Here is a 26,552-nt window from a genome sequence, read left to right as displayed (position 1 = left end):
CACAGTCATCAAATCCAGGCTTAAACTGAATCTTGATCCAGATGTTTTGGCCAACTATAGACCCATATCGAACCTTCCATTCATTTCTAAAAATCATTGAGAAAGCAGTAGCAAACCCACTGCACGACCATCTGCATAGGAACGGTTTGCTTGAAGAGTTTCAGTCAGGATTTAGAGCCCATCATAGCACAGAAACAGCGCTGATTAAAGTCTCCAATGATATTCTAATGGCTTCAGACGATGGATCAGCCTCAATACTCCTCCTTTTTGATCTTAGTGCTGCTTTTGACACCATAGATCATAATATTTTACTACAGAGAGTGGAACATGAAATTGGCACTTGGACCAATCCTCTTTACACTCTATCTGCTTCCTCTAGGCAACATTATCAGGAAACACAGCATCAACCTTCACTAATATTCTCTTTAAATTTATCCCAAGCAGCTTCAGATAAACATCTTCTACAGCTGAATTTATTCCTCGATGCTGTGCAGCCAAATAAGGTAAACTCAAATGTAATAAGGTAATGGTTGGGCAAAAGAGAGTTTTGAGGAAAAATTGTTAGAACAAGGTCAAGGATATGATTGTAGCAGCGAGTGGGTTCATTCACATGCAGGGAAAGGCAGTAGGGAAAGTAACCCAGAACTAAGGCTGTCACTTTCTACATCAACATGTATATTGAAATCTATAATGTAGCATAAGTATAATGATTTTATCTGTACTGAGTACTGACTCGGATAAAAACTCTGAAAACTAAGACTAAGAGTGAGGCTTTCAAAAGACCTGCAGCCAGATTTTGGTCTAGGGTTGATTAATAAGCTTGATTGAAATATAATATAGGGATTTTCATGATAGTGATCAAATATTCAACAGTCCACATTTAATTGTAGTGTTATTTGAGATCAGATCCGATTGTGGCTGTTTTGATTTCAGTTGAGTTTTAGTTTTTAGCTCCTCCTCTGTTTAATTTGGGATTAGTAACTTTTCTAAATTTAGGTGGTTGGGGGACAGACACAGTTTCTATAGACCTAAAGATAGACAGAGACTCTATTCTATTCTCAACAGGTGACTGCTCTGACTGAGGCGCAGAGGAGCGTGTTAAACTTCGGCTCTGCCTCCTGGTCTCGACTCGGGATTGTCTGGGTTTTGGCTTTCTAATGAAATCTGCTATATTCCTAGATATAAGAGTGGCCCCATCCACGGTGGGATGGACACCATCTCTCCTAATTAGACCAGGTTTCCCCCAGAAAGACTTCCAGTTATCTATGTAGCCCACGTTGTTTTTGGGACACCACCTTGACCAGAACCAGAACATGTAAGTAATAAAGTGTGAAATAGCTAAATACATTAATGAATTATTTCTGCCATAAACATAACACAGGGCTTAAAGTAAGAAAAAAATCCTAAACTATTTAATTCTTATTCTAAACACAAAATAGGAAATAAATAACAAAAAGGCTTGTCATCTCTACCCCTCTCTTCTATCCATGCCCAGCGCCACTTAACTCCTTTGTCTGTTGTTAGGACATCTTCCCCTTCATAGACGTACTCTCCATCATCTCCAATTGCGACGTGTCGGTCATGAACGATACAGCTCTAAGAGCTAGCTCTTTGAAATGAACGAAAGGAACCGGATCCTGCCTGGCTCAGATTTTCTCCACACTTAAGCTATCTCAGTTTATGCTAGCTATAAAGCTAAGTCTCGTTTCACTTTCGCTTGGCTTGTTGACATTGGTAACCATGGTAACTAGCAGTCTGGGCTTATTTCGCACACACAGAAGAGGAGAAGTGTAGTAGTTGAGGACATGGACCGGCTTTACTCAACTCTTTTCTTCCTTCCAACATAGAGTGGGCTACAGCAAGGAAAAGCGGATAGTAGAGAGGGTAAAAAGAGACCAGACTAGAGCAGAGGGATGTGGTCAGCTTTCCGGTGCGGGCAGCTCAACATGGCTAGGTTAATTGGTTATGAGTAATAGACAGGTGCAAAATATCAGACCAGACCAGATCAGACCAGAGAATATGGATGAGGAAAAAACAGAACAAATCACCCACTGAGATGACTTATTTATGTAGGAAAAGGGGACAGAATTTTATATAAAAGTTCATTAAATGGAATTTTTTAAATTATAATTAATTGTATTAATTATATATTAATATTAATTATTTCACTATTTAATTAATTATTTAATGGTCCTGTTGCAGTGCTGCATTAATTTATTTTATCTGTCAATCTCACCCATCGAAGTTTGGCCACACACCCCCCCCCCCCTTCCCTGGTTACTGTTGCTGTGCTAGGCTGTTTTCTGTTGTCTGAAGTTCAGTAGGAAAATGCCCAGTCAGCATAAGTCCGGTGCCCAGAGAGAAAAAGAAAAGAGAATAAGAAAATAAAAGGTTAAGAAATATATATATATATAAAAAAGGTGGTGACGGTGAAGCTGGGTCGAGAATCGTAGAGCAAGGTAAGAAACTGCGTAGTTAGCGTGTTAAATAAGCTAACTAGCCAGCTCTAATATCAACGTCCGTTAGCCTAGCTTGTATTCAAGCCTAACACAAAACGTTATCTTTGACAGTAACAGATGAGCTTAATAGCTCCACCAGAAAGGAAGACACAGAGATGAGAGGGCTCCAGCTGCAGTCGGTGGGGGGAGGGGGAGGTGGGCGCTTCAGACACAACAACACACACAAGGACCGGGACATCGTTAATGTTTTTGTGTGTGTGTGTGTGTGTGTGTGTGTGTGTGCAGAAAGACAGACTTGTATTCAGCTGACAGTGATGAGGAGTGGGACCGTGTTGTAAGTGATGTCCACAGAAGACATCCAAACACTGGCTACAAGCCAATGCATGGCCATCTGAATGTACGTATAATGTAGAATGAGCCAATCATTATGGAGAAATAATCCCAGGTAGGATGAGTATTATACATTGTGGCCATATTCTTACCTGGAATATGCACAGAGGTGTGCGTGTTACAAAAACAATTACAATTAAAAACAATGTACAAGTAATATTAGACAAGTGCAAAAGTAGTGAGTAATGAGAACATCAATAGAAATTTATAGGAGTAAAAAGTACAATAATTGTCCTTCAAATGTAGTGAAGTGAAAGTTGCTAATTGGCTAGTGGGTTGAGAAGGAAAGCTGCGTTACTTTCATTCTATTGATAGGCAATATCAATTGACTGCTTGAACCTGACAATATCCCGGTTTGTTTTTTTAATGTTGATCTCTTTTTAATCACAGTCCAACGACACTGCCGGAGATCCGCCTGAGTACTTTAAGCACTGCATAACATACTTGTGTCTGCTGGCCTGGAGAGGTCCATGCTCCTGCCTGTAGTGCATGTAGGCTATCTGAAGTACAGAGGGATTCAGACAGCAAGCATCGAATTCCGGGTGCCGTGTGAAGCGCTGCACTAGGAGCCTAGGGGTGACATTCTCCACTAAGGCGCAGTAGGCATCTACCTCCCTGCAGCACATGCTCTCCTCAGCTGTGGTCATGGCCTTGCATTTCCCACACAAGCACCTATCAAACAAAGTGTTTCTCTCTCATGGCAACAGTACAGTGCTGTACCTGAACACAATATTACATAAACTAACACCACCTGCCCTGCTGTCCACTGATTGTCCTGACACCACAGCTCTATCGCTCTACTCTGATCATTTATTCTCCTCCTGCTTTGTGGGGCACATAACAGGCTCATAGTTATCGGGCTGCAGTCCGTCATGTGTGTAATTGTAGACATTTAACGTTTCTTCTGTGTTAAAACTGAGATTGGGATCCATTGATTTCCCTTTGCCCAGGTTCACTCCCGCTCTAGCTTTTTCGGATGCGAAAGTAAAATTTTCTCACAAAAACGATTCTAGAAGCCAAATTAATGTATTTACCAATATATTTTGAATAAAAACAGTTCCTATATTATTTTTCTAAACATTGATTCGAAGTGGTCTTGAACCTGCAATATGCTTTTTAAAAATGTCCAGGAACGTGAAGTTGTCAGCATGAGCACTGTGTTCACAAACTATGTTTCCTTAAGTCTCTGCCTCTCCCAGTTCCTCTCCTCTCTCTCCCTGTCCTCATCCTGCAGGGGATGAATCATCACTACTAGAACCACCACTAGAACCCTTGTTCTTGCAATGCCTGTAGCTCCCATATCTTCATGAACTCCGTCCAGCATCATACGTTCCTGCCTGCACCTGTATTGAATACCCCCCCAACCCAACGGTCAAGGCAAATGGCTGCCCCCCCGAGCCTTGTTCTGCCTGAGGTTTCCTTGCCACTCTTGCCAAGTCCTTGTTTATGCACTGAAAAAAGTATAACCTTGCTAAATAAACAAAAAAAAAGTCCAGATATTACATCTAAAATTTTTGACTTCACAGAATCAAAATTGAGTGACTTGTTACAACCTGATCATTTTATGTTGATGCAAACAATACTCCACTTGACCTAACCTTAATTCTTTGACTTGATCCAAATGATTTTCTTAACATTTCAGTTGTTGAACCAAAGTAATATATGGAAATTGAACCAACTTAATGTATTTACGTTTAACTTAATTAATATGAATTAATGTTTGCATTGACATCAGTTAATTCATTTACATATAACCAAACTATATTTTTCACATTTTATTTGACTTTAATAATAAAACAAACCAAAAAATAATTTTAGAAATATATAAAAAAAAACTTGGCCAACAGATTACTTTAAATGGATTTATTCATATTTAACATTAAAACAAGTAAAAGAAATTCCTCTGACAATTACGTGATCCTTCAGAGACATCTCTAACCAACTCAAACGTCAGCTAGCTAGCTAACCAGTCAGCTTAAATTGGGCTATTGCAACAACATAAAATACTAAAACTTGAATTATCTGCAACTGCTTAGCTACTTACGTTCATCTTTGGACAAAATACACCCAGGATGTAAATGATATTCACAACGTCAAATGGTGTGTCAGCATGCTGAAAGAGAGCTATCGGACTTGTACATGTGCTCTGACTGTGCCGTGTGGAATGTGAATGCAATTTGACTCAAAATATAAATATTACCTACAGGTCGTGGAAAAAATAAAAATTATATATTATATATTATATAAATTATATATATATATATATTTATTTTTTTTTTGAGAGAGAAATCAAAAACTTTGTTTTGGGTCTTTAGGACATACATTTAGTTTAGTATAGATCAAACTTGATGTTTGAAAATGCAAAAAGAAAGGGTTCCGCAATCAAATCAATACATTTAACCTCTTTCCTATGGCAGTTATTTTAAGTTTTTAATAAGTTTTAATAAACTGCATGTTACACTGTTTAGAGTGTGGGGGGATCTGTTGGGTCTCTTTAAATAATTTTATAAAGAGTGTGGTCTAGACCTGCTCCATATGTAAAGTATGTAAATCTGATTTGATTTGATATACCACACACTTTAAAATCCTAAGTGTATGTACAACATATTGCATTTTCCACGTTGACAGTCACGTGACAGCACATTCCCATATCAGCCTTCTGCGCCTACTGAGTTCTGCCATTGTTGTCTGAAAGAAAGAAATTAGTGATTACAGTATGCTGGACCAACAAGTATGTTCATGACATTTATTAATTGTTTTCGAGAGCCACATTACATAGGAAAAATCAATTTTGGCCTGTATTTAAAGGGTGCAATATAGAGCAACCAAACGTCTTTTCCCAGTGAAACTTTATATTTGCATCCAGAGTGGGATCAGTTTTGATTCATTTGCAGTTTGAACACTAATGGGGGGGGGCAGCACCCACTGCTGCTTGTTGGGAGCTGCACAGCGATGTGAGCGTTCATGTCAGTCTACACCAGAAAAGTCTCCATTAACACCAGAAAATGGCTATATCTAGTGACAAAGACACTAAGTTTGCAACACTGGTGATGATAACGCTGATCAATGAGCTCATGTTTCAGCTTCATCTGGCATCTTCACTATGGCAATGGATCATGTATAGGCTGATGTAGCCTTCTGCCAACGTCCAAAACCACCACTGATTTCTCAGTGGTCGTTACTGCACTAAGTTGGCAACACTAGTGACAATAATTCCGATACCTTCAGCTGTTATCTTCACTACAGCAACATTTGCTGAGGATTATGGGTATTGTGTTCTAATGTAGTCTCTGCAAACTCCCAAAAGTTTACAGTCGTGTGTGTATAGACACACACACACATTTTTAGACATGAACTGTGATTGTGTAATAAGCATAGTAGCTATCATAAAGCCTTTTGCCACCAACAGAGTTCAAAGTCTTGCAACCTGTGTAAACTTTGAACCACATTTCTGTGACAAAGGAACGCTAAAGCAGTGTGGCTCCAAAGAGGGGTGGGTTTGATCCATTTCCAACAGGTTCACACAGAGCTGAGCTAAGGGACCTGTGGAAGCCAGGGTGATTTGAGAATTTGCTCTGTTCAGCGTTCAAACTCTCCCCAGAAAGTGGCTTCTAACCAGTTCCTGCTCTACTGCAAATTGTGAGCAAACTGGAGCTCCTGTGGGAAAAGCAAAAACACTGTGAGAGAGAAGAGCTTACAGATTCTGACAATCTTGATTTGAATCAGAAACTCCTTAAAATGCACACGTAAGCACAGTGCGTGCACAGTAAAACCTTGGATTACATTATGTTGAATTGGGACAGACAAAGGTGTTGCTGTCAATCTGGACCCCTGTTTAAATTTTATGCCGAGTACACCTTGTTGGGATGTCTGACCTGATGCTATTTACATATTTTTGTACGGTTGATAATCATGCTTTTTTAACCTAATGAATTACATATTCTTTTAATATCTAATTTTATATCTTTTACATGTTTTTATATGAACTATCCATATACAGTATATTATAAACATGAACTTTTTATTACTAAATGAAGAAGATGCATTGAGGTTCGGGACTTTGTGGTTTGTCTGTTCTCCTTCCTCATCCACTGAAAACAGGGCCCATCAACAGCCACTGAGGACTGATCGCGGGAATTGAGCCAGATAATACAAAGAGGAAGTGTGCAACCTGGAGAAGACAACACCCACATACATAGGCTTCTCAACATACACATACTTCCTTTGTATAATCATAATATAAACTGGACCAGGGAAAGCTAGAGCATTAGACTTCATGAACTGATGCTGGATTTGTCTGCTTGTCAGGAAAACATAGTCTGGTCCAGAGCTCTGTGAACCATCTCTTTTTTATAGTATATTTTACTGTTAGTGTTTAAATAAAATATACGAACTTGATTTGGAAGTCTCCTGCATCCTTCAAACGAACGCGCAAGTTCACTTTGGAAACTCAACAAACAAACAAAAAAAAAAAAAATAATTAAAAAAAAAAAAACCCACACATTTTATGAATGCCAACACTTGTCTACATTCTGACAAAAAATATGTCTCCTTTGTACGGTTTGGCCGTGAGCTCGAGTTTAAAATGAAAATAATGGTTATTTTTCATGCTTCTCTCACTTGAGCGAGAGAAGCATGAAAAAGCATGAAAAATAACCATAATTTTCATTTCACACTTCCTCTTCGCTTCTCACTAAAGTGAGAGAAGCTGCTCCGAAAAAGTAATTTGCACTACTCCTTTGAGCGCACGTAGTTTTGAAGTTTGAATGACATTTCTACGTGCAGATATGATAGAGCGAGGTTACTGAGAAAAAAATGTGAATTTTTGTGTTTTTTTTTTTTAAGTCCCAATTAATTTCCTATGGAAATTTTCGGCCGTTTTTTTTGGTATTCATTGTTGGTCCTTTCTCAAAGCTGCGGGACGAGTTACGCGCGAAAAATTTGAAGGAATAATAAATAAATAAATAAATAATAAGTATGGAGAAGATTAAATAGTGCCTCTGTGTTGAAGCCTGTGGCACTAAATTAAATAAATGCTTAACTACAATAGCTCTCCCAACATATTTACCTCGCGTTGGATGAAGCTATATTTAAGAACAGAATTAGTATGTATTAGCCTGTGGAATTTGTTGCTATTATTATCCAGTGTTCCAACCTAAACTTTTATCGGTTTACATACTCAAAATCTAAATCTACTAATCAAGACGGTGACAATCTGTCAACATATTATGAATTACTCTTGTCACTTTGATTTCGATACACAACTGATATGGAAATACGGTTATTTAAAAATGTACCTTGAAAAAGTGTTGCTCCGACAATCAGCTCTGTTGAAATACATTGAGCGGCGGTTAGCTTATGCTAACTTGCAAGAGCTTTCGAAGGTCTCCATTGCTGTGAAAAATCGAGCCATTGCAGTGAACGGATTTTTTTTTTCCCTCTCTCTCTCTCTCTCTCATCACTGGCCCAACAAAAGGCGTCACTTAAAGGGGGAAATGGCTGTCACGTGGTCCTGTTAGTTTCCTGTTTATCGCCTGTTGATCCTTCAAACCTTGCTGGGCCGATTGCATCACAACTCTCCACTCTCGAGGCTTTCATCCAGCTCCACAGTAATATTAGAATCGACTGGGGTGCCTTCTGTTCAACATTAATCCGTTCATTGTAATTGTCGTAGTTAACAGAGAGACGAACAGGCCTGAGGTTGAGAAAACGTACGCAGGCCCGGAAGGATCCTGGGATTTTCCTGGTATTAGCTGACTGGGATTGTTTAGCGTGTGCGTAGAACCGGTTGTCACATTATGTTAGAAGCAGAAATGTGGTGGTGGTTTTAAGTTGTTTTTCGAGAAATGGCGATAAACTGAAATGATCTGTTAGCTAGACCTGTTATTTGTCAGCCGCCGTGGTGCGAGTGGCTGGCTAACATCTTCTCTTTGGACATTGGAGCAACCTACCGGTGCACTGAATTCAGGAAGAGTACCCGGCTCTGGCCCCCTCAAGCGGGCATTCAGGAAGAAGCTGGCTGGGAGGGGATGGCTCGGTCGGTCTTCCCGATCCAAAGGACAAGGCTCAGCGGTGTTTGAAGGAGGTCGAGTTCGGCTCGAGGCCACCGCCTCGCTTCGAGGCACTATGATGGCCGGGTCCCCTTCCTCCGCGGCCGGGGGTTTCTTGCAGTCCAGGCTGTCGTTCAGGAAGAGCGAAGAAATAGCAGATTTGATAGACTTGTTTTCGAAGACGCAGTACAGGGCAAAGGAAATCACTTCTCGGGTAAGACAGGTCATTTTTCTTGGTTCTTTAGCTACCTGACCGCCATTAAAATCATTTGTAAACATAATCACTAGGTCAACAAGCCAGTGTGAAAGTGACCATTGTCTTGCCTCCTATCTGAAGAAACTTTGATTAGGCAGATCTATGTATCACATAGAGCTGACATTTGGCAGTAAGGGTCAGTGTCTATTATAATAATTCCACCCACAGTGATGGAATTGAACTTTATAGAGTTGACTTAAGTCAAAGTCTACTAATCTCTCCACTGAGAGCCTTTAGACCATCTAGGGCAGAGGTTTCCAACTCTGGTCTTGGAGAGCTATTGTTCTGCATGTTTTAGATGGTTCCTGCTCCAACGCACCTCAGCAGAGCTTGATGATGAGCTGATCATTTGAATCAGGTGTGTTGAAGCAGGAAATTCTAAAACATGCAGGACAGTAGCTCTCCAGGACCGGAGCTGGAGACATCTGGTCTAGGGGAACTACACAAGCTCCCATAAATTCTATCTGAAAAACTTGGTTCATTTTAAACCACCACCATGGTGTTTTTCGGTTTCTATTTAGGTGGAGGCAATAGAGACGCGATGTCTGGAGCTATTTGCCAGAGATTACAAATTCAGCGTGATCCAGAATTCTAATGGAGAAGTATGTGGCCATTACCCTCGGCAGATAGTTTTCCTGGAATACGAATGCACCGATGTTGAGAACGACAGGTATCTCTCCACTACACAGCCAATTCATCAATTTCTGATTTATACACTAAAAAAAGGAAGAAAACATCCAAGTTAAAGTGTTTAATTCCTCTTCTGATAATGCACACCTGCTGTATAGAGCAAAGGTCAGCTTCCATCCATGGGCCTTCTTATAGAATGAAGACAGTTCAGGGCTAATGTGACTGTCCGGTTACACAAGAACACATTGTTGTTAGAAATGGGGAAACAAATTGCAGTTATAAATGCAATTGGAACTATTTTCCAAAGAAGACCTGAACCTGGAAATTAATGATGTACTTTAGAAAGCGTTAGGGTTTTTCAGAGCCTTTATATCCTGTTTTGGATAACAAATCCTGCTTGTGTGCAGGACTGTTTTCCTCTTGGCATCCCATTCAAATTTCACAGTCAGTTACTGTAATTTCTCATGATTCAGACTTTTTAAAATTCAAATGAAATGTGGACTTTTACAGCAGCACTGGAATTTAAGTCAAATGAAAATTTGTGTACAGTAAAAAACACATTTCAGAATGGGTTTATGAGTACTATTGGTAATTTATAAAATGAATCAGTCTCTTAAGTTACAAAAACATAATTAAATTTATCATGCAAAAATATCAAATATACGTTGTTTATAGCCACCAGAGGGTGATATATTAGATACCATATTCATATATGTTTTTTTATTGCCATATATGTTATGTTATAGCACAAGAAATTTTAGGAAAATTAATTAAGCAACTATATAAAATGCCAAGTAATTGTCAATCCTTAACATTAACTTTTACATTAATTAACATTAACAATGATATTCATCATTTCATATAATTGGAATTCCAAATTCTTAGTTGAAATTTAATATTATCTGATTTTGTGTGTAGCCATAATTCCCAGCCTTTCCTTGCTTCTTTAGTGTAAATTTTTTATTTTCGATTTTATGTCTTGTCTATTGTGATGGTCATTTTTTTACCATTTTCTTTCTAACTTACCTTGACTGTGTAGCTTTAACATTTGTGTCAAAATAATCAACAAGCTGACCAATAATAACAGTTTGATTACTAATGAGTAAGCTACAACTAATTTGTAAAATAACAAAAGTTGAAATGAAGTTGAAATGTTATAATGATCTTGCAATTATTGATTAGTGTGAATCATTTATCACCTATTGTCAGTTCACTATTGATTACCCAATGTTTGTTGTTTAGTCTTGGGAAGTTTGCTGTAATTTATTTAAACTTTTACTTTATAATTCAAGTCTTAGTATTTTCATTCGTCAAAACGGTAACAGCTGAATTTCATGGAATTATTCCCATGGACCATGATTTGTTTCTGAGGGTTAATCACCCAGTTAAGTGCAGCCTATATCAAAAGATAAAAGCAATTAATTATCTGATAATAATTTGATTGAACTCAAGTTGAGTTGATGTGTTTACAGGTATGAGAGCACATTACAGATCAGTAAGCTGCAAGATCTGGTGAACCGGAGTAAGATGGCTCGCTGTAGAGGGAGATTTGTCTGTCCTGTTATCCTTTATGACGGCAAGGTACGACTACAGAACTTTAGGCTCTGCACTCTCTTTAATACAACAATAATGACCTTTTTCCTTGGATTTTGAACTACTGGGTGGGAAAATTGTGTAACATGCTAACATGGATATGTATCCAGCAAGGGACCTTTTTTTTTTCCCTTCCTTTTTTTCACTCCACAAAACCTTGTGAGTCAGAAGCTAAGGTGTTTTTAAGTAAGATAGAAAATGACCACTGCAGAGAATGTTCAACACACATATGGAATCTATTAGTCAAAGACATGATATGAAGGTAAGGAACTCTAATCAACCGAAGTTCTTCAAAATGTGCTAAAACATACTGAGACTAAACCAGGGCTTGTTATGGAGCTCAAATAAGAAATACTGAAATTAGTCACCTACTGTTAGCAAGGAATTTTACAAATTTCTTTAGCTATTACTTTCAATTTTCCTGTTGTGGTTCGACAGTCAACAAGGCAGTAATGTTTTGTACGCTGGTATGAGCAATCAGAACAATTGTCTTAATCACTTCCTCATTTCAGCATATATGCCGGTCGTCCACTCTGGCAGGCTGGGGGGAGTTGTACGGGCGCACAGGCTACAATTACATCTTCTCAGGTATTGGAAAAAAACGCAACACTCACACAATTTTGCAAACATGTTAACTTATATTTAGCAAAGAACGGAGGAAGTACTGGTTGACTCATTTTCCAGGCAGGTTTGAACCCATGAATAATTGTATTTTAAGACAGTTGTCAGGCTTCTGCGACTAGCGGCCACCGCACTTCGAATTTCCGGAAGTTTGCAAATGTTTGCTCTATCTGAGAAATTCCAACGGTTTCTGATAGCAGAGAAGTTGGGCTTCACAACCAAGATAGCGTCATTACGGTAATTCCACTCACACTGTTTCCGGAGGTTGTTGTTAACCATTAATACTTTCGACAACTACAGGTTGTCCCTAAGTGTTCTGGAAAATGGGCAAAGCATTTTCTGGCCCTTTTTATGGTTTAAAATAAGCAAAACAAACAAACAAACAAAAAAAAAAAAAAAAAAAACTAGGTGAACAATAATCTTTGTTGTTAAAGGGTTAATGTACCTTTTTAAACAGTTTTAATTTGTCTTAATTCACAATCATGGGCAAGGTAAGGAATGTTTATTTATAGAGCGCTATTTGTACCCAGGGTAATTCAAAGTGCTTTACAGATACAGAAAAAATGTCAAGAAGGCAGATAGAATCTACATAAATCTTAAAAAAAATTTATTAGAATTGAATGAATTAAAAGCTAAAAAAAAAAGCGCAGATATAATACTTTTTAGTTGTCATATGCACACCTAAATAGAATTGTTTTCAGCCTGGATTTAAACGTTGTCAGAGTTGAGACCTGTCTCACATCTTCTGAAAGACTGTTCCAGACTTTAGCAGCATAAAACTGGAATGCAGCCTTACCATGTTTAGTCCTGACTCTGGGTACAACCAGGAGACCACTCCCCGAGGGTCTCAGAGCCTGAGATGGTTCATATGGCTCTAACATGTACGAGATGTACTTCGGTGCTTTTACGCAAGCAGAGCTTTTTTTAAAGTCTATTCTCTGAGCAACAAGAAGCCAGTGTCTTAGTCCAGCGCTGAGTCCAGACCTGAGCACTGGACTAATATGGTCATATTTCCTGGTTCTAGTCAGGACTCGAGCAGCAGCATTCTTGATGTACTGCAGCTGTCTTACAGCTCGTTTAGAACGTCCAGTGAGCAGGTGTTATAGTAATCTAACCTGCTGGAGACAAACGCATGGATTAGTCTCTCCAAGTCTGGTTTAGACACTAGTCCTTTGATTCTGGCAACATTTTTTAGATGATAAAAAACTGCTGATGTTATTGATTTAATGTGGCTGTTGAAGTTCAGGTCTGAGTCTAAAATTACCCCTAGATTTTCTAACCTGATTATTAGGTTTTAGAGAAAGAGTCTCAAGGTAACGCTTTCTTTGTTTCTGTGGGCCACAGACAATGACTTCAGTTTTGTCTGAGTTTAAATGGAGAAAATTGTTTTGCATCCACACACTGATCTGTTCAATGCAGTGACAGTATATCTATGGGTACAAGTTCACCTGCCGTCAGTGACACGTAGATCTGAATGTCATCTACATAGTTATGGTAGGACACATTATAACTGCTTATTAGCTGGCCTAATGGAAACATGTACAGATTAAATAATAGTGATCCAAGAATTGACCCCTGGGGCACCTCACAGGTCATGGGCATTTGGTCTAAGACACAGTTGCCAGTTTTAACAAAGTACATCCTGTCCTCAAGATAGGATGTAAACCAGTTTAGAGCAGTTCCAGAGATTCTCCAGAGGTTTTCATCAAATTAATTAAATGATTATTGTTTTATTATCATCATTGTTATTAAATATGATCACAATAATTAAAGGCAAAAATAAAACTAATGTGTTAAAAAAAAAAAAAAAAGGTAAGTTTCCATCCTGTTGAAGATGCATTTTCAGAATCAGTGCCAGAAATAGCTTTATTATACCACATTAAATGAAAATTTCTGTGGGTTCCTCTCAGAAATACATAGAAGTAATTTGTAAATAAAAAAAATAAAAACTAGAAATGAAGAGCAGAACCATTAGAACCATTAACTCCAATATAAAAATAAAAGGAATAAAACATTCTTATATCAAGTCATTGCAATGTGTAAGTGCGGACATGTTGATGATTTATCTCTATGCGGACCATGCAACAAGACAAAAAATTTTAATCTGGTTACTGCTCCACATAAACCTGATATTTTAATTTATTGTTTTGTCAACTTCTAAGATAAAAAAAGCAACAAATTCTTCATTGCACATAAGAATATCTTATTGGATGTTGAAATCACGTGCTATTTTCTTTGCATTTTGATGTCATCAATCAACCAACTTCTGACTTCTCCATGAAGTCTCTGCAAATTGGTTTTCATTCTGTACTGAAGAGTCAGAACCACAAGGTCTGAGGAAAGATTACCTACTACAAATGTTCATTGTAGTCAAACTGTAATTTTGATCTAGTAGACCCACTGACGTATACACGTTTTTTTTTTTTTTTCTGCAAATTATTTTCTCTATTAATTGTTTGCGTTTGAATGACCAGCAGAGGTGGGGCTACGTAACAAGTCAGTCACAGGGTCTAAGTCTTAAATCAAGTTTCAAGCCACTTCATACACTGATCAGAAATAAGATTATGACCACCTGTCTAATATTGTGTTGGTCCTCCTTTTTGCTGCCAAAACAGCAGATCCTTTTAAGTCTTTTAAGTTGTGGCTTGTACATCCCACAGGTGCTCAACTACTCAACTTTAGATCAGATCCATATTTGCTTTGTGGCATGACACATTATTCTGCTGATAGTCGCCACATCCACCAGGGAATGCCGTTTCTATTAAAGGTTGTCTGAAACAATGCTGAAGGTCATGGTACGTGTCAAAGTAACACCCACATGAATGTCAGGACCCCAGCTTTCCCGCAGAATATTACTCAAAACATCACCCTCCTCTGCCAGCTTGCATTCTCCCCCTGGTGAATTGTGGTGCCTTCTCCGGACCTGGCCACCTTCCTCCATTGCTCCAAGAGCCAGTTTTGATGCTCATGTGCACATTGTTGGTGCTTTCAACGGTGAACAAGGGCCAGCATGGGCACCCTGACTGGTCTGCAGCTATGCAACCCCATATGCAATAAAATGCGAAGCACTGTGCATTCTGACACCTTTTTATCAGAACCATAACTTCTTCAGCCATTTGAGCAACACAAGTAAACCTAATCTCCATAGAGCGAAGTAACCTACTTGGACAATAAAGAATTATGAGCTTCCTGATAAATGGAGTGTAGTCATTGAGAGCTTTGTTTTTTAGGAGAACAATTTTAAATTATATTCTGAATTTTACCAGGAACTAAGACACTAGAAAAGAACTGTGATCTCTTTTTCTAGTTCCCCTTAATATTGGTGTAGCAGCATTCTGGATTACCTTAGGGCTTTTCAGAAAATTGTAGGGACATACTGTTTAGTAATGAATTATGGTTGTCCAATCTAGAGGTAACAAATGCATGCTTTGGTTTTCTTCCTCGTCTAGAGACAGGATTTTTCTGACTTTTGCAGTATTGCATTGGTAAAAGAAGGCTGTCTTGATGAAGCTAGAGGCCAAGGTAATGCTGTCCTGAGATGAATAGCTAATGCTTTTCTAAGGTGTACCAAGTTCCATAACTTCAGTTTTCTTTTACTTTGGAAATAAAAAGTTCCAGGTGATCCAGGCTATTATGCCTTTTATGCATTTACTTTTGTTCCTATAAGCATTAGGGGTGTAATGATGTGCATTTGTCCCGATCCGTTCGGTACAGGGCATTCAGTAAGAATACAAGTGTACCGAATGTGCCAAAAATGTTATCACGCTAAAGCGAAGTGGATCTTCCTTAGGGTGACAGAACACTATTGCAAAGCATGATTTTGTTTCGCCATCCTAGCAACCTTGTTAAGCAACTGATTCAAACAACAGTCTCATTGAGCTCAAGCTACCCAAGTAAATTTGAGTTAATTTATCTAACTGATTTTTATTGCATTACCAGGTATGTTTTTATTTAAGAAGAACCATCCTTTGTACTCAGCCTGCTGGTCTATCACTTCAGGACAGTTCAGGGCACAAATGACCATGTCCTTGGTCTGAAATTTGTGGAAGCAAATAATAGCATACTAGCCAAAGTAGCAATGCCAATAGCCAAGTCCGCAGAGGCAAGTTGTTCTTTTCCTGAATTTATACCGGGTTTGTATGACATACTAGTAGGTTAAGACTGTTTAGGCACTGTTTGAAATGTAATTGTAATTGTGAAAATAAACATTAATTAGACTGAATAAATGTTAAAATTGAGACTGTGTGGCAAGAGCTTGCAAAAACGCCACTACTCCATTCCGCTCGCCAACCGGAAGCCGGTCTCACCCTTTATACAATTGTGGTCAAAAGTTTACATACACTTATAAAGAACATAATGTCATGGCTCTCTTGAGTTTCCCGTTATTTCTACAACTCAGATTTTTCTCTGATAGACTCCCTTTGGAGGCCAGATTATGGAGAAAGCTTGGAGTATCTCTCTACTGTAACTGGTGCACTGGGAAAAAGCAACAGATGAGGGTTGTGGCGGCATCTTTACTACCTAAGTGGTGTCGCCAGAGGCCCCTGCTGAGTGTGCCTGGTTTTCGCACTGTTTTCAAACCCAGCCTACTCTGGCTCAGGCTTTTGGAGGAACTTGTAGGCCGCTCTAGTGTTCTTTTCAGAGCACATGAGTAGACATCCCAACATATTGAAATGTGTTTGAAGTGGAATGGTTTCAATTAAATCAAAATCCTAGTGTTCTAGATCTTTTGTCTATAGAATCAGGAGTAAAACTATGTTAAAAGTAAGATGGAATAAAAAAGCATAAGAAAAGCAGAAGCAAGCAGTAAAAGCGTCCACACTGTAGGAGAGTAGGAAGTGGAGACTCTAGCCAGGTTTTGATGTGGTTGTTGGCCTCCCTTTGTGTTCAGCAACACCATCTATTGTCCACAAGTAGAACAAGTCTTCCACCTTTATTCTTTCTACCTGCTCTGGCGTAGCTGTTCACACATGGCACAGTGAGGCCAGATGAAAGTACAGTTAAGTGATTCTGTTTAACTAATAATTCATGAAACATGATACTACACTCACAGTAGTCTCACTATGGGATATAATATGTTTATAACATGGTTCCATGTCTGAAAATAAGAAGGCTGGTGATTTATGGAGTGGATTTGAGTGTCACCTCATGCTCATCTTATTCTTGTTTCATTTGTAGGGGGCAGTGATGACACGTGGACAGAGTCAGAGGAGGTTCCTGAGGATGACAGCGCAGTCAGGTTACCAAATCATTATAAATAAATTAACATCAGATATTGTGTATGCGATATTTATCCCTTCTAATGACAATATAACAAAAAAGGTTATATGATACAAAGAAAGCAAAGCAAAGCAAGACAAAGACAAGAGAAGGATTTTTTTTTTTTTTTAACTTATTGTTCTCTTATTTAAGGCCCTGTTCAGACCAGCATTATCACGCATAATGGTGTGCATTAGGACACAACCTGAGAGAGAAAGATTGAGACTGGTGTGTTAAGATCAGGTGTTGTGAGAGTTACCTTTTAGAAGACATCAGTTGAGTCAATGATCCTTTTAAAGGATGTCAGTTAAGTTAGAAGTCCCTCAGAAGACATCAATAGAGTTGGTGGTCCTTCTGAATTAATCAGTAAAAAACAGATAATTTAGAGGACATCAGTAGCTTAGAAGGCCCTTAAATGTGGATCAGATCAGGGCTTATTGGTGTCTATTTACTATATGATTGGATCGCCATTGAATGCTCTGTTCCTCTTTGGTCTGTCCACACATAAACTTGGAGCTGTCCACTAATGATCAGATTAAAGGAGATAAATGTTAATGATTGGTCTGTTTTGTTTTTGTCCTTCTCACAAATTTTGTCTTTCTCTGTTATCTTTTCCTCAGAAATGGGGACTCCCAGCTCTTTGACAAGGTTCGAGGCCATGACATTAAACTGCTTCGCTACCTCTCAGTTCGCTACATCTGTGACCTGATGGTGGAGAATAAGAAGGTTAAGTTTGGCTTGAAGTAAGGAAGAGCATTCATACCATGACTGTTGTTTAGGTCACTGTACTAGCTATGTTTACATGCGCAAAATTTCTTCAATCAGATTACAATGTGGATTAGAGCTTTACTTTTTTCATGGGCCCTAAAAAAAAAATTGTAGCAGTAGTAGAAGAAGAAGCTACTTCTGATGTAGACAAACATTGCTTTGTGTTCCTCGGGCAGTACTCTTGCTTCTGCTAGTGTCCATAATCATAACAATAATAATCCAATGCAGACCAGTTGTGTTTAACTCCTGACATGTCTTCTGCTAGCTGTAGTAAAGGCGGAAATACGCTACATTGACGTAGATAATTTCTACCTAAACTTCATCAACAATTGATGGTTGATTGCTAATAGTGATTTGCTGTATTTCTAATAAAGCCCAACTGTCTTTGAGGCTGTTGCTAGTTTTTTTTACTGTTTCTTTTTGTGCATGTGCTCAAATATACGCAGTGATGATATATAGTTAGGCCCAGAAATATTTGGACAGTGACATAATTTTCATGATTTGGGCTCTGCATGCCACCACATTGGATAATTAAACAAGTAATTGGGCAAATTAACATCCATAGATCCATATTCATCTGCTTATCCAAGGTGGGGTCGCGGTGGTAGGAACTTCAGCAGGGAGCCCCAGACTTTCCTTTCCCTGGCCACATCAACCAGCTCTGACTGACAAATTAACATTACCATAAATTAAATGTTCATTTTTAGTACTTTGTTGAGAATCCTTTGCAAGCAATGACTGCCTGAAGTCTAGAACCCATGGACATCACTAAATGCTGGGTTTCCTCCTTTGTGATGCTTTTGTGGCAGCTGTCTTCAGTTGTTGCTTTTTCATGGGTCTTTCTGCCTTAAGTTTTGTTTTAAGCAAATGAAAAGCATGCTTGATCGGGTTGAGATCTAGTGATTGACTTGGCCATTGTAGAATTTTCCACTTCTTTGTCTTTAAAAAAACTCCAGGGTTACCTTCACAGTACATTGTGATCATTGTCCATCTGTACTTTGAAGCACTGTTCAATCAACTTTGGATCTGAGAATTCATCCGACTGCTTCTGTCACATCATCAATAAACATTAGTGACCCAGTGCCATTGGAAGCCATGCATGCTCTTGCCATCACACTGCCTGCACCATGTTTTACAGAAGATATTGTGTGCTTCGGGTCATGAGCTGTTCCAAGCCTTCAAATCAAATCAGATTTATTTGTATAGCGCCAAATCATAACAAAGTTACATCAAGGCACTTTACATATAGAGCGGGTCTAGACTAAACTCTTTATAAATTTATTTATATGGGATGGAGATGAGTCACCACCTGCAGGATGAGGACAGGAAGAGAGAGGAGAGGAACTGGGAGAGACAGAGACTTTGGCAGAACATGGTTAGTAAATGCAGTATAAATGCTTAGAACTGGGTGAAACTGTGGTTGTTTTTTTTTTTTAAAGAAGGATACTTCTTATCAACGCATGCAAGGGGGGAGGAAAGGAGAGCGAGCGAGATGGAGGGAGAGAGAAAGAGGGAGGGGGGAGAGAGGGTAACAGGGAGAGACAGAGAGAGAGAGAAGCTCAGTCCTTCCCCCAGCAGCCTAGGCCTATAGCAGCATAGCTAAAGAAAAGAGGACTTTAACTTTTTAACTATAAGCTCTGTCATACAGGAAAGTTTTAAGCCTGGTCTTGAAAATTACTAAAGAGTCTGCCCCCCGGACCAATGCTGGAAGTTGGTTCCATAGAAGAGGAGCCTGATAACTGAACGATCTGCCTCCAGATTTACTCTTGGAGACTCTAGGAACCACAAGTAAACCTCCAGAGAGCGAAGTGGACTGCTAGGACAGTAAGGAACTATGAGCTCTCAGATACGATGGAGCTTGGCCATTAAAAGCTTTATATGTTAAAAGAAGGATTTTCAATTCTACTCTATATTTTACTGGCAGCCAATGAAGAGCAGCTAACACAGGAGAGATATGATCTCTTTTCCTAGTTCCTGTAAATATTCGTGCAGCAGCATTCTGAATTAACTAAAGATTAAAGATTTGTTTGGACATCCAGATAGTAATGAGTTACAGTAGTCCAGCCTAGAAGTTACAAATGCATGGACTAGTTTTTCTGCATCATCCTGAGAAAGGATATTTCTGATTTTCCTAATGTTTCTCAGGTGGAAGAAAGCTGCCCGACTAACTTGTTTTATGTGAGGGACAAAGGACATGTCCTGGTCAAAAATTACTCCAAGGTTTCTTACAGTGGAGCTGGAAGCCAAAGTAATGCCGTCCAGACTGATGAGATGATTAGATAGTATTTTTCTGAGGTGCTTAGGACCGAGTACAATAACTTCTGTTTTGTCAGAGTTGAGAAGTAAAAAATTTCCAGTCATCCAGACTTTTATGTCTTCAAGACATGCCTGCAGTCTGACTATCTGAGTGACTTCATTTGGCTTCATTGATAGGTACAGCTGGGTATCGTCTACGTAGCAGTGGAAGTTGATGCTGTGTTTCCTGATAATGTTGCCTAGAGGAAGCAGATAAAGCGTAAAGAGGATTGGTCCAAGTACCGAACCCTGCGGGACTCCATGACTGACTACAGTACATGAGGAGGAGCTGTTGTTTACATGAACAAACTGATATCTATCTGATAAGTAGGATTTGAATCACCTTAGTGCAGTTCCTTGCACTAAGCGCTGTTTCTGTGCTATGATGGGCTCTAAATCCTGACTGAAACTCTTCAAACTAACTGTTCCCATCCAGATGCTCGTGTAGTTGTTTTGCTACAGCTTTCTCAATGATTTTAGAAATAAATGGAAGGTTCGATATGGGTCTATAGTTTGCCAAAACATCTGGATCAAGATTAGGCTTTTTAAGCTGGGGTGTGATGACCGTGGTCTTAAGTGCCTGAGGTACATAACCCAGAAATAAAGTCAGATTAATCAAATCTAGAATGAACGGCTCAATTAAATAAAAGATCTCTTTAAAGAGGCTAGTTGGTACTGGGTCTAATAGACAGGTTGACGGTCTGGATGATGAAACTATAGAAGCTAGCTCTGAGAGATTCAGAGGTGAGAATGATTCCAGATGTAAAAGAGGCGTCACAGCTGATTCAGGAGTTGCTGTATTCAGTAGGAGATTTTTATCTAACGTAGGCAAGAGCTGATAAATTCTTTCTCTGATCGTGAGAATTTTATCTGTAAAAAAGTTAATAAAATCATCACTGCTTAGCGCTAAGGGGATCACTGGTTCAACTGAGCTATGGCTCTCTGTCAGCCTGGCTACTGTGCTGAAGAGAAACCTGGGGTTGTTCTTGTTTTCTTCTATGAGTGCTGAGTAATATAAACTTCTAGCACTGTGGAGAGCTTTTTTATATGTTTTTAGGCTATCTTTCCAGGCTCTGTGAGACTCTTCTGACTTACTGGAACGCCAGTTTCTTTCTAATTTCCTTGATGTCTGCTTTAAGGCGCGCATTTTGTTAATTATACCAGGGAGCCAACCTCCTCAGATTGAATACTTTCTTTTTGAGAGGGGCGGCATTGTCGAGATTCGAACGCAGTGTGGCCATAGTGCTAGTCACAAGGTCATCAACCTGCGTATGGGAGAAATCCTCATTTCAATTTAGATATGGCATTGTTGGGAATGATGACCAAATGTTCTCTTTAAATTTAGCCACAGCAGCTTCAGATAAACATCTTCTATAGCTGAATTTATTCCTCAATGCTGTGGAGCCCATTAAAGTAAACTCAAATGTAATAAGGTAATGGTCAGTCAGGAGAGTTTTGGGGAAGAATTGTTAGCTTGTCAATTTCAATGCCATATGGGGGTGTAGCTTCATTAATGCTAACATACTCATCCTGCTGCAGCCACGTTTCTGTTATACAAAATAAATCAATATGGTGATCAGCTATGAGATCGTTAACTAGTAGAGATTTTGATGATAATGATCGAATGTTCAACAGTCCACATTTGATCGCAGTGTTATTTGAGACTGAATTTGTGGCTGTTTTAATTTCAATTAGGCTTTTGTTTTTAGCTGCTCTTCTGTTTAATTTGGGTTTATTAACTTTTCTAAATTTAGGTGGTCGGGGGACAGACACAGTTTCTATAGACCTAAACATAGACAGAGACTCTATTCTATTCTCGGCAGGTGACCACTCTGACTGAGGTGCAGAGGAGCGTGTTAAACTGCGGCTCTGCCTCCTGGTCTCGACTCGGGATTGTCAGGGTTTTGGATTTCTAATAAAATCGGCCATATTTCTAGAAATGAGAGCGGCCCCGTCCACGGTGGGATGGACACCATCTCTCCTAATTAGACCAGGTCTCCCCCAGAAAGACTTCCAGTTATCTATGTAGCCCACGTTGTTTTCGGGACACCACCTCGACAGCCAGCGGTTAAATGACGACATGCGGCTGTACATGTCATCACTGGTCCGATTGGGGAGGGGGCCGGAGAAAACTACAGTGTCCGACATCATTTTAGCAAAAGTACACACCGATTCCACATTATTTTTTGTGACTTCCAACTGGCGAAGTCGGGTGTCGTTACTGCCGACGTAAATAACAATATTAGCATATTTACGTTTACCCTTAGCCAGCAGTTTCAGATAAGACTGGATGTCGTCTGCTCTGGCCCCCGGGGATACACTTCACGTTCCTCAGAATAGAATCACCAATCACTAGAGTCGGCTTTTCAGCGGGTGTGTCGCTGAGAGGGGAGAACCTGTTGGAAACGTGAACTGGTCGGTGGTGAACCGGGGGCTGCTGCCTACGACTATGCCTCTTGTCTCGGACAGTCACCCAGTCACCCTGACTAGATCCCGGCTGCTCGGGAGCCACTGGGGGGGGGGAGAGGAAGAAACTATCTTAGCTGCCGTATGAGCTCGTCTAGGTTGGCCCGCACCGGCTACACTAGCATAGGTTGGGCTAGCTAAAGTGCGGAGCCGTGATTCTAACTAATTAATTGTCGCCTCAATTTCTACCATCATCTATGACAAGAGGTGCTATCATAAAAGGAGGCAGAAGAATAACTACACGTGAGGCAGAGAGAACAGGAGAGGAGAGGAGGAGGAGAAGGAGGAACAGAGAGTGGAGACAGAGAGCTAGAGGACATTGCTAATCGGGTAGTTTGATTAGCGGAGGAGCAGAACCGGTTATAATCTTTGGAGAAAGGGGAGATATTGACTTTTAAACCTAGTGTTGGTGTGAAAATAATTTGCTGTCGGATTAATCGAGTGAATTAGGAAATAATAGCAGAAGAACAGTGGCAACAACACAAGAGATGACAGAGCACAGCAGAGAGCACAACTGCCAGTATCCATACTTTCTTTTTTCCACCATTCTGGTACAGGTTAATCTTAAATTTCATCTGTCCAAAGAATGCTGTTCCAGAACTGGGCTGGTTTCTTCAGATTTTTTTTGGGAAAGTTTAATCTGGCCTTTCTATTTTTAAGGCTGATTTGCACCTTGTGGTGAACTTTTTTTTTTTTTTTGCTATCATGAAGTCTTCTCTTTATTGTAGATTTAGACACAGGCATCCTGGAGAGTATTCTTCACTTGGGTGGATGTTGTGTCAGGGTTTTTCTTTGAAGACAACAGTGGTCTTCCATGGACTTTCAGGCTTTTTAGAGTTCCCAAGCTCACCAGTGCGTGTTTTTTTTTTTCCCTCCCCCTCAGAATGTACCAAATTGTTGATTTGGCCACTACTAACATTTCTGCTCGCTCGCTGATGGATTTTTTTTTTTTCCCCAGCCTAAGGATGCTTTGTTTCACTTCCATTTAGAGTTCATTTGAAATATGTTCACAGATTCACAGCAACAGCTTCTAAATGGAAATGCTACACTTGGAATAAACTCCATTGTCCAATTACTTTTGGTCCCTTGAAAGAGAGGTGGCTACATATTAAAGAGCTGTAATTCCTAAACCATTCCTCCAATTTGGATGTGAGTACCCTCAAAGCTGGGAGTCTGCACTTTAACCCCGCATTGATTATATAAGTGCAACTTGAATATGTTTTGGTGAAAAACTAAAATAACAAACCTTGTCATTGTCCAAATATTTCTGGGCCTAACTGTATCTGTTAGCAGTGTTTGTTTTTTGCCCATGAAGGCTCACAATTGACTTCGTCTCTTATGTATTCAGTGTGACATCCTCTGAAAAGGCAGACAAGGCGCAACGCTATGCAGACTTCACCTTGCTCTCTGTGCCTTATCCAGGTAAACAATAACAACAACTTTTTCAGCCATGCTACTAGAATTGGACTGCTAAATTGCTTTAAGCTATCAAGTGAATATTAGAGAAACGATTCTATCAGTGTTTGTTTGCAGAGAAATTGCGGTACAGTGATGGCAGAGATCTGCATGTTGTTATTGAGATACTCAATCTCATTACATAGTTTGTTCACATGAGATAAGTTAATTTTCATACAATAAAATACAGTTTAAATATTTAGTCAGACTAACTAAGACAAATTTAGCTGCTAAATTTAGACCTCCCACTAGCAAGCTAAAACTACCCCACAATTTGAACATTGCAAGAATGAATAAATAAATAAATCCTTTGAAAAGAAGTGGGAAGCATGTACAATTTATTTGAGACATAAAGCTCAAGTCATGTTTAAGTAAGTAATGGTACAAATATTACATTGCTTCCAGACAATTTATTTTGCTTTGCATATACCTATGTATATGTGTTATTTACATGTGTTATTCTGTGTTATTCTTGATACTGTTCTGGATATATTCTTGTGAAAATATACTAAAAATGTGGGGGGAAAAAAACCTATTTGGGAAATGAAAACAAAAAAAGCACTCAAGTGCAGGCTCAGGAATACAAATGGGCAAAGAAGTTATGTTGAAATTGTCTGAAACTGAAATAAATCTAAGAGAAAAGGCAAATTTATGCAAAATGTGGACATGCATCAAATGTTAAAGAAGTTCAAAGATCCTAGCTTGAGGATCAGGAGGGCAGCAACCAAAACCAAGACGAGCGTGCATTCAGACCACTTCACCCATTCACTTTTTGTTGTGTTTAAACAATGCTCTTATTTCTTATACCTCTCATTGTCTGTCATTTGAAGGTAGCAGTTTGGGATTAAATGTAGATAGATGATTTTCTTTGTTGTTTTTGTTTAGGGTGTGAGTTTTTTAAGGACTACAAAGATAGAGACTACACAGCTGAGGGTCTGGTCTTCAACTGGAATCAGGTAGGGTATATATATAATGATATTAGTGCAGGGATACAGATTTTAATTAGTTTCCTTAATTAATAGTTATCTGCATTAATTAAACATTTAATAATTACCAAAATATAGTTGTTTTTTAAGTTACATTCAAGAATGAATAAAGGAAACATGAAACAGATTACCCCTATCCCCCAGTTATGCAACATGACTGAAAACACGGTAACAAGAGTTGTTTGGTTCTAAATTTGGGCTGATAAGCAAACACCTGTTCAAAAAATCACCCCTTGGTGAAGCTCACGGTGGTGTAATGGTTAGCACTGTCACTGTCGATTTTGCATGTTCTCCCTGTGTTTGCGTGGGTTTTCACTGGGTACTCCGGTTTCCTCCCAACGTCCAAAGACATGCATGTCTAGGTAAACTGGTGATGCTAAATTGACCAAAGTTGTGAATGCGAGCGTGAGTGGTTGTTTGTCTCTTTTTTTCTTTGTGTGTTTACCCTGTGATGTACTGGCAACCTGTCCATGGTGTACCCTGCCCCTTGCCCAATGTGAGCTGGAATTGGCTCCAGCAGCCCAGCAACACAGAAACGGAAAAAGCGGTTGAAGATGAATGAATAATTGATAATTGGTAAATCATTAATATCAACATAATTCTGCATCACAGCCATTTTGTTGAATTACTGAGCCTCACATGTATATGTGTCCACCTAACCCTAACCACTAGTATGTGCTGTGTTGCTCCTACTGCCTGCTCTACCTTTCTACATCGATTTTTCCCATCGGAAAATGGCCAAAAATTAATTGTTTGGTTTCTGGGAATTGATAAAAATATTCCAAAGAGAAAAATGTCTTTGCCTAAAACATGTACTTCCAGTACAGTTACTTCCTCCATATTTTCTTCGTTCATTTCTAGGTTTCCTGAATATTCTCATTGATGAGTGGTCATATGAGTGAGTGTTGGTTGTATATTTGCTCTGTTGTAATAATCTGATGTCACTGTCATCTATCTGCATTGACAGGATTATGTAGATGCTCCATTGACAATCCCAATGTGCTTTACTCAGAACTTGAATATTGACTGGACTCAATACCAGGTTAGCGCTTCTCTTCTCCTGTCCTCTCTTTTTTTCTCTCCTGTGAAATATGTATGAGATGTTCCTGCAAATTTCTCAGTTTCATCAACAGTCATGTGTGTGTCTGTGTTTTGATCAGTCCTGGGACCTAGTGGAACAGACTCAGAACTACCTGAAGCTCTTACTCCACATCATTAACAATGATGGTGAGTTGTAGATATCGGTGAAACTTGGTAGTAACCTTATGAGTCAAAAATGTTTGTGATAGTGTTCTTAGAGGGACTGTCTTTTTTTTCCCATGAG

At 39.2% G+C, this 26,552-nt stretch overlaps 1 protein-coding gene across 4 annotated transcripts in view; it reads left to right on the top strand.

Moving 5' to 3' along the window:
* Positions 1-8,369: 8,369 nt before the first annotated feature.
* Positions 8,370-26,552, top strand: part of mtmr14 (myotubularin related protein 14) — a 46,712-nt gene continuing 28,529 nt past the window's right edge. For all 4 annotated transcript variants that reach the window (XR_003840709.1, XM_029501140.1, XM_029501142.1 and 1 more), the window contains exons 1-10: positions 8,370-9,113; positions 9,677-9,825; positions 11,258-11,366; positions 11,891-11,966; positions 17,178-17,238; positions 17,879-18,001; positions 24,136-24,209; positions 25,128-25,198; positions 26,196-26,270; positions 26,389-26,455. Coding sequence is in view for 3 of the 4 variants with exons in the window: in XM_029501140.1 (XP_029357000.1) it covers positions 8,976-9,113; positions 9,677-9,825; positions 11,258-11,366; positions 11,891-11,966; positions 17,178-17,238; positions 17,879-18,001; positions 24,136-24,209; positions 25,128-25,198; positions 26,196-26,270; positions 26,389-26,455 (943 nt within the window). In the remaining variant the exon portion in view is untranslated. The remainder of the gene's footprint in view (positions 9,114-9,676; positions 9,826-11,257; positions 11,367-11,890; positions 11,967-17,177; positions 17,239-17,878; positions 18,002-24,135; positions 24,210-25,127; positions 25,199-26,195; positions 26,271-26,388; positions 26,456-26,552) is intronic.

The sequence above is a fragment of the Echeneis naucrates genome, chromosome 5, assembly GCF_900963305.1.
Source record: "Echeneis naucrates chromosome 5, fEcheNa1.1, whole genome shotgun sequence".
Classification (NCBI taxonomy): Eukaryota; Metazoa; Chordata; class Actinopteri; order Carangiformes; family Echeneidae; genus Echeneis; species Echeneis naucrates.
Note: the sequence above shows the minus strand (reverse complement) of the source record. Positions and strands in the feature narration are given on the sequence as shown.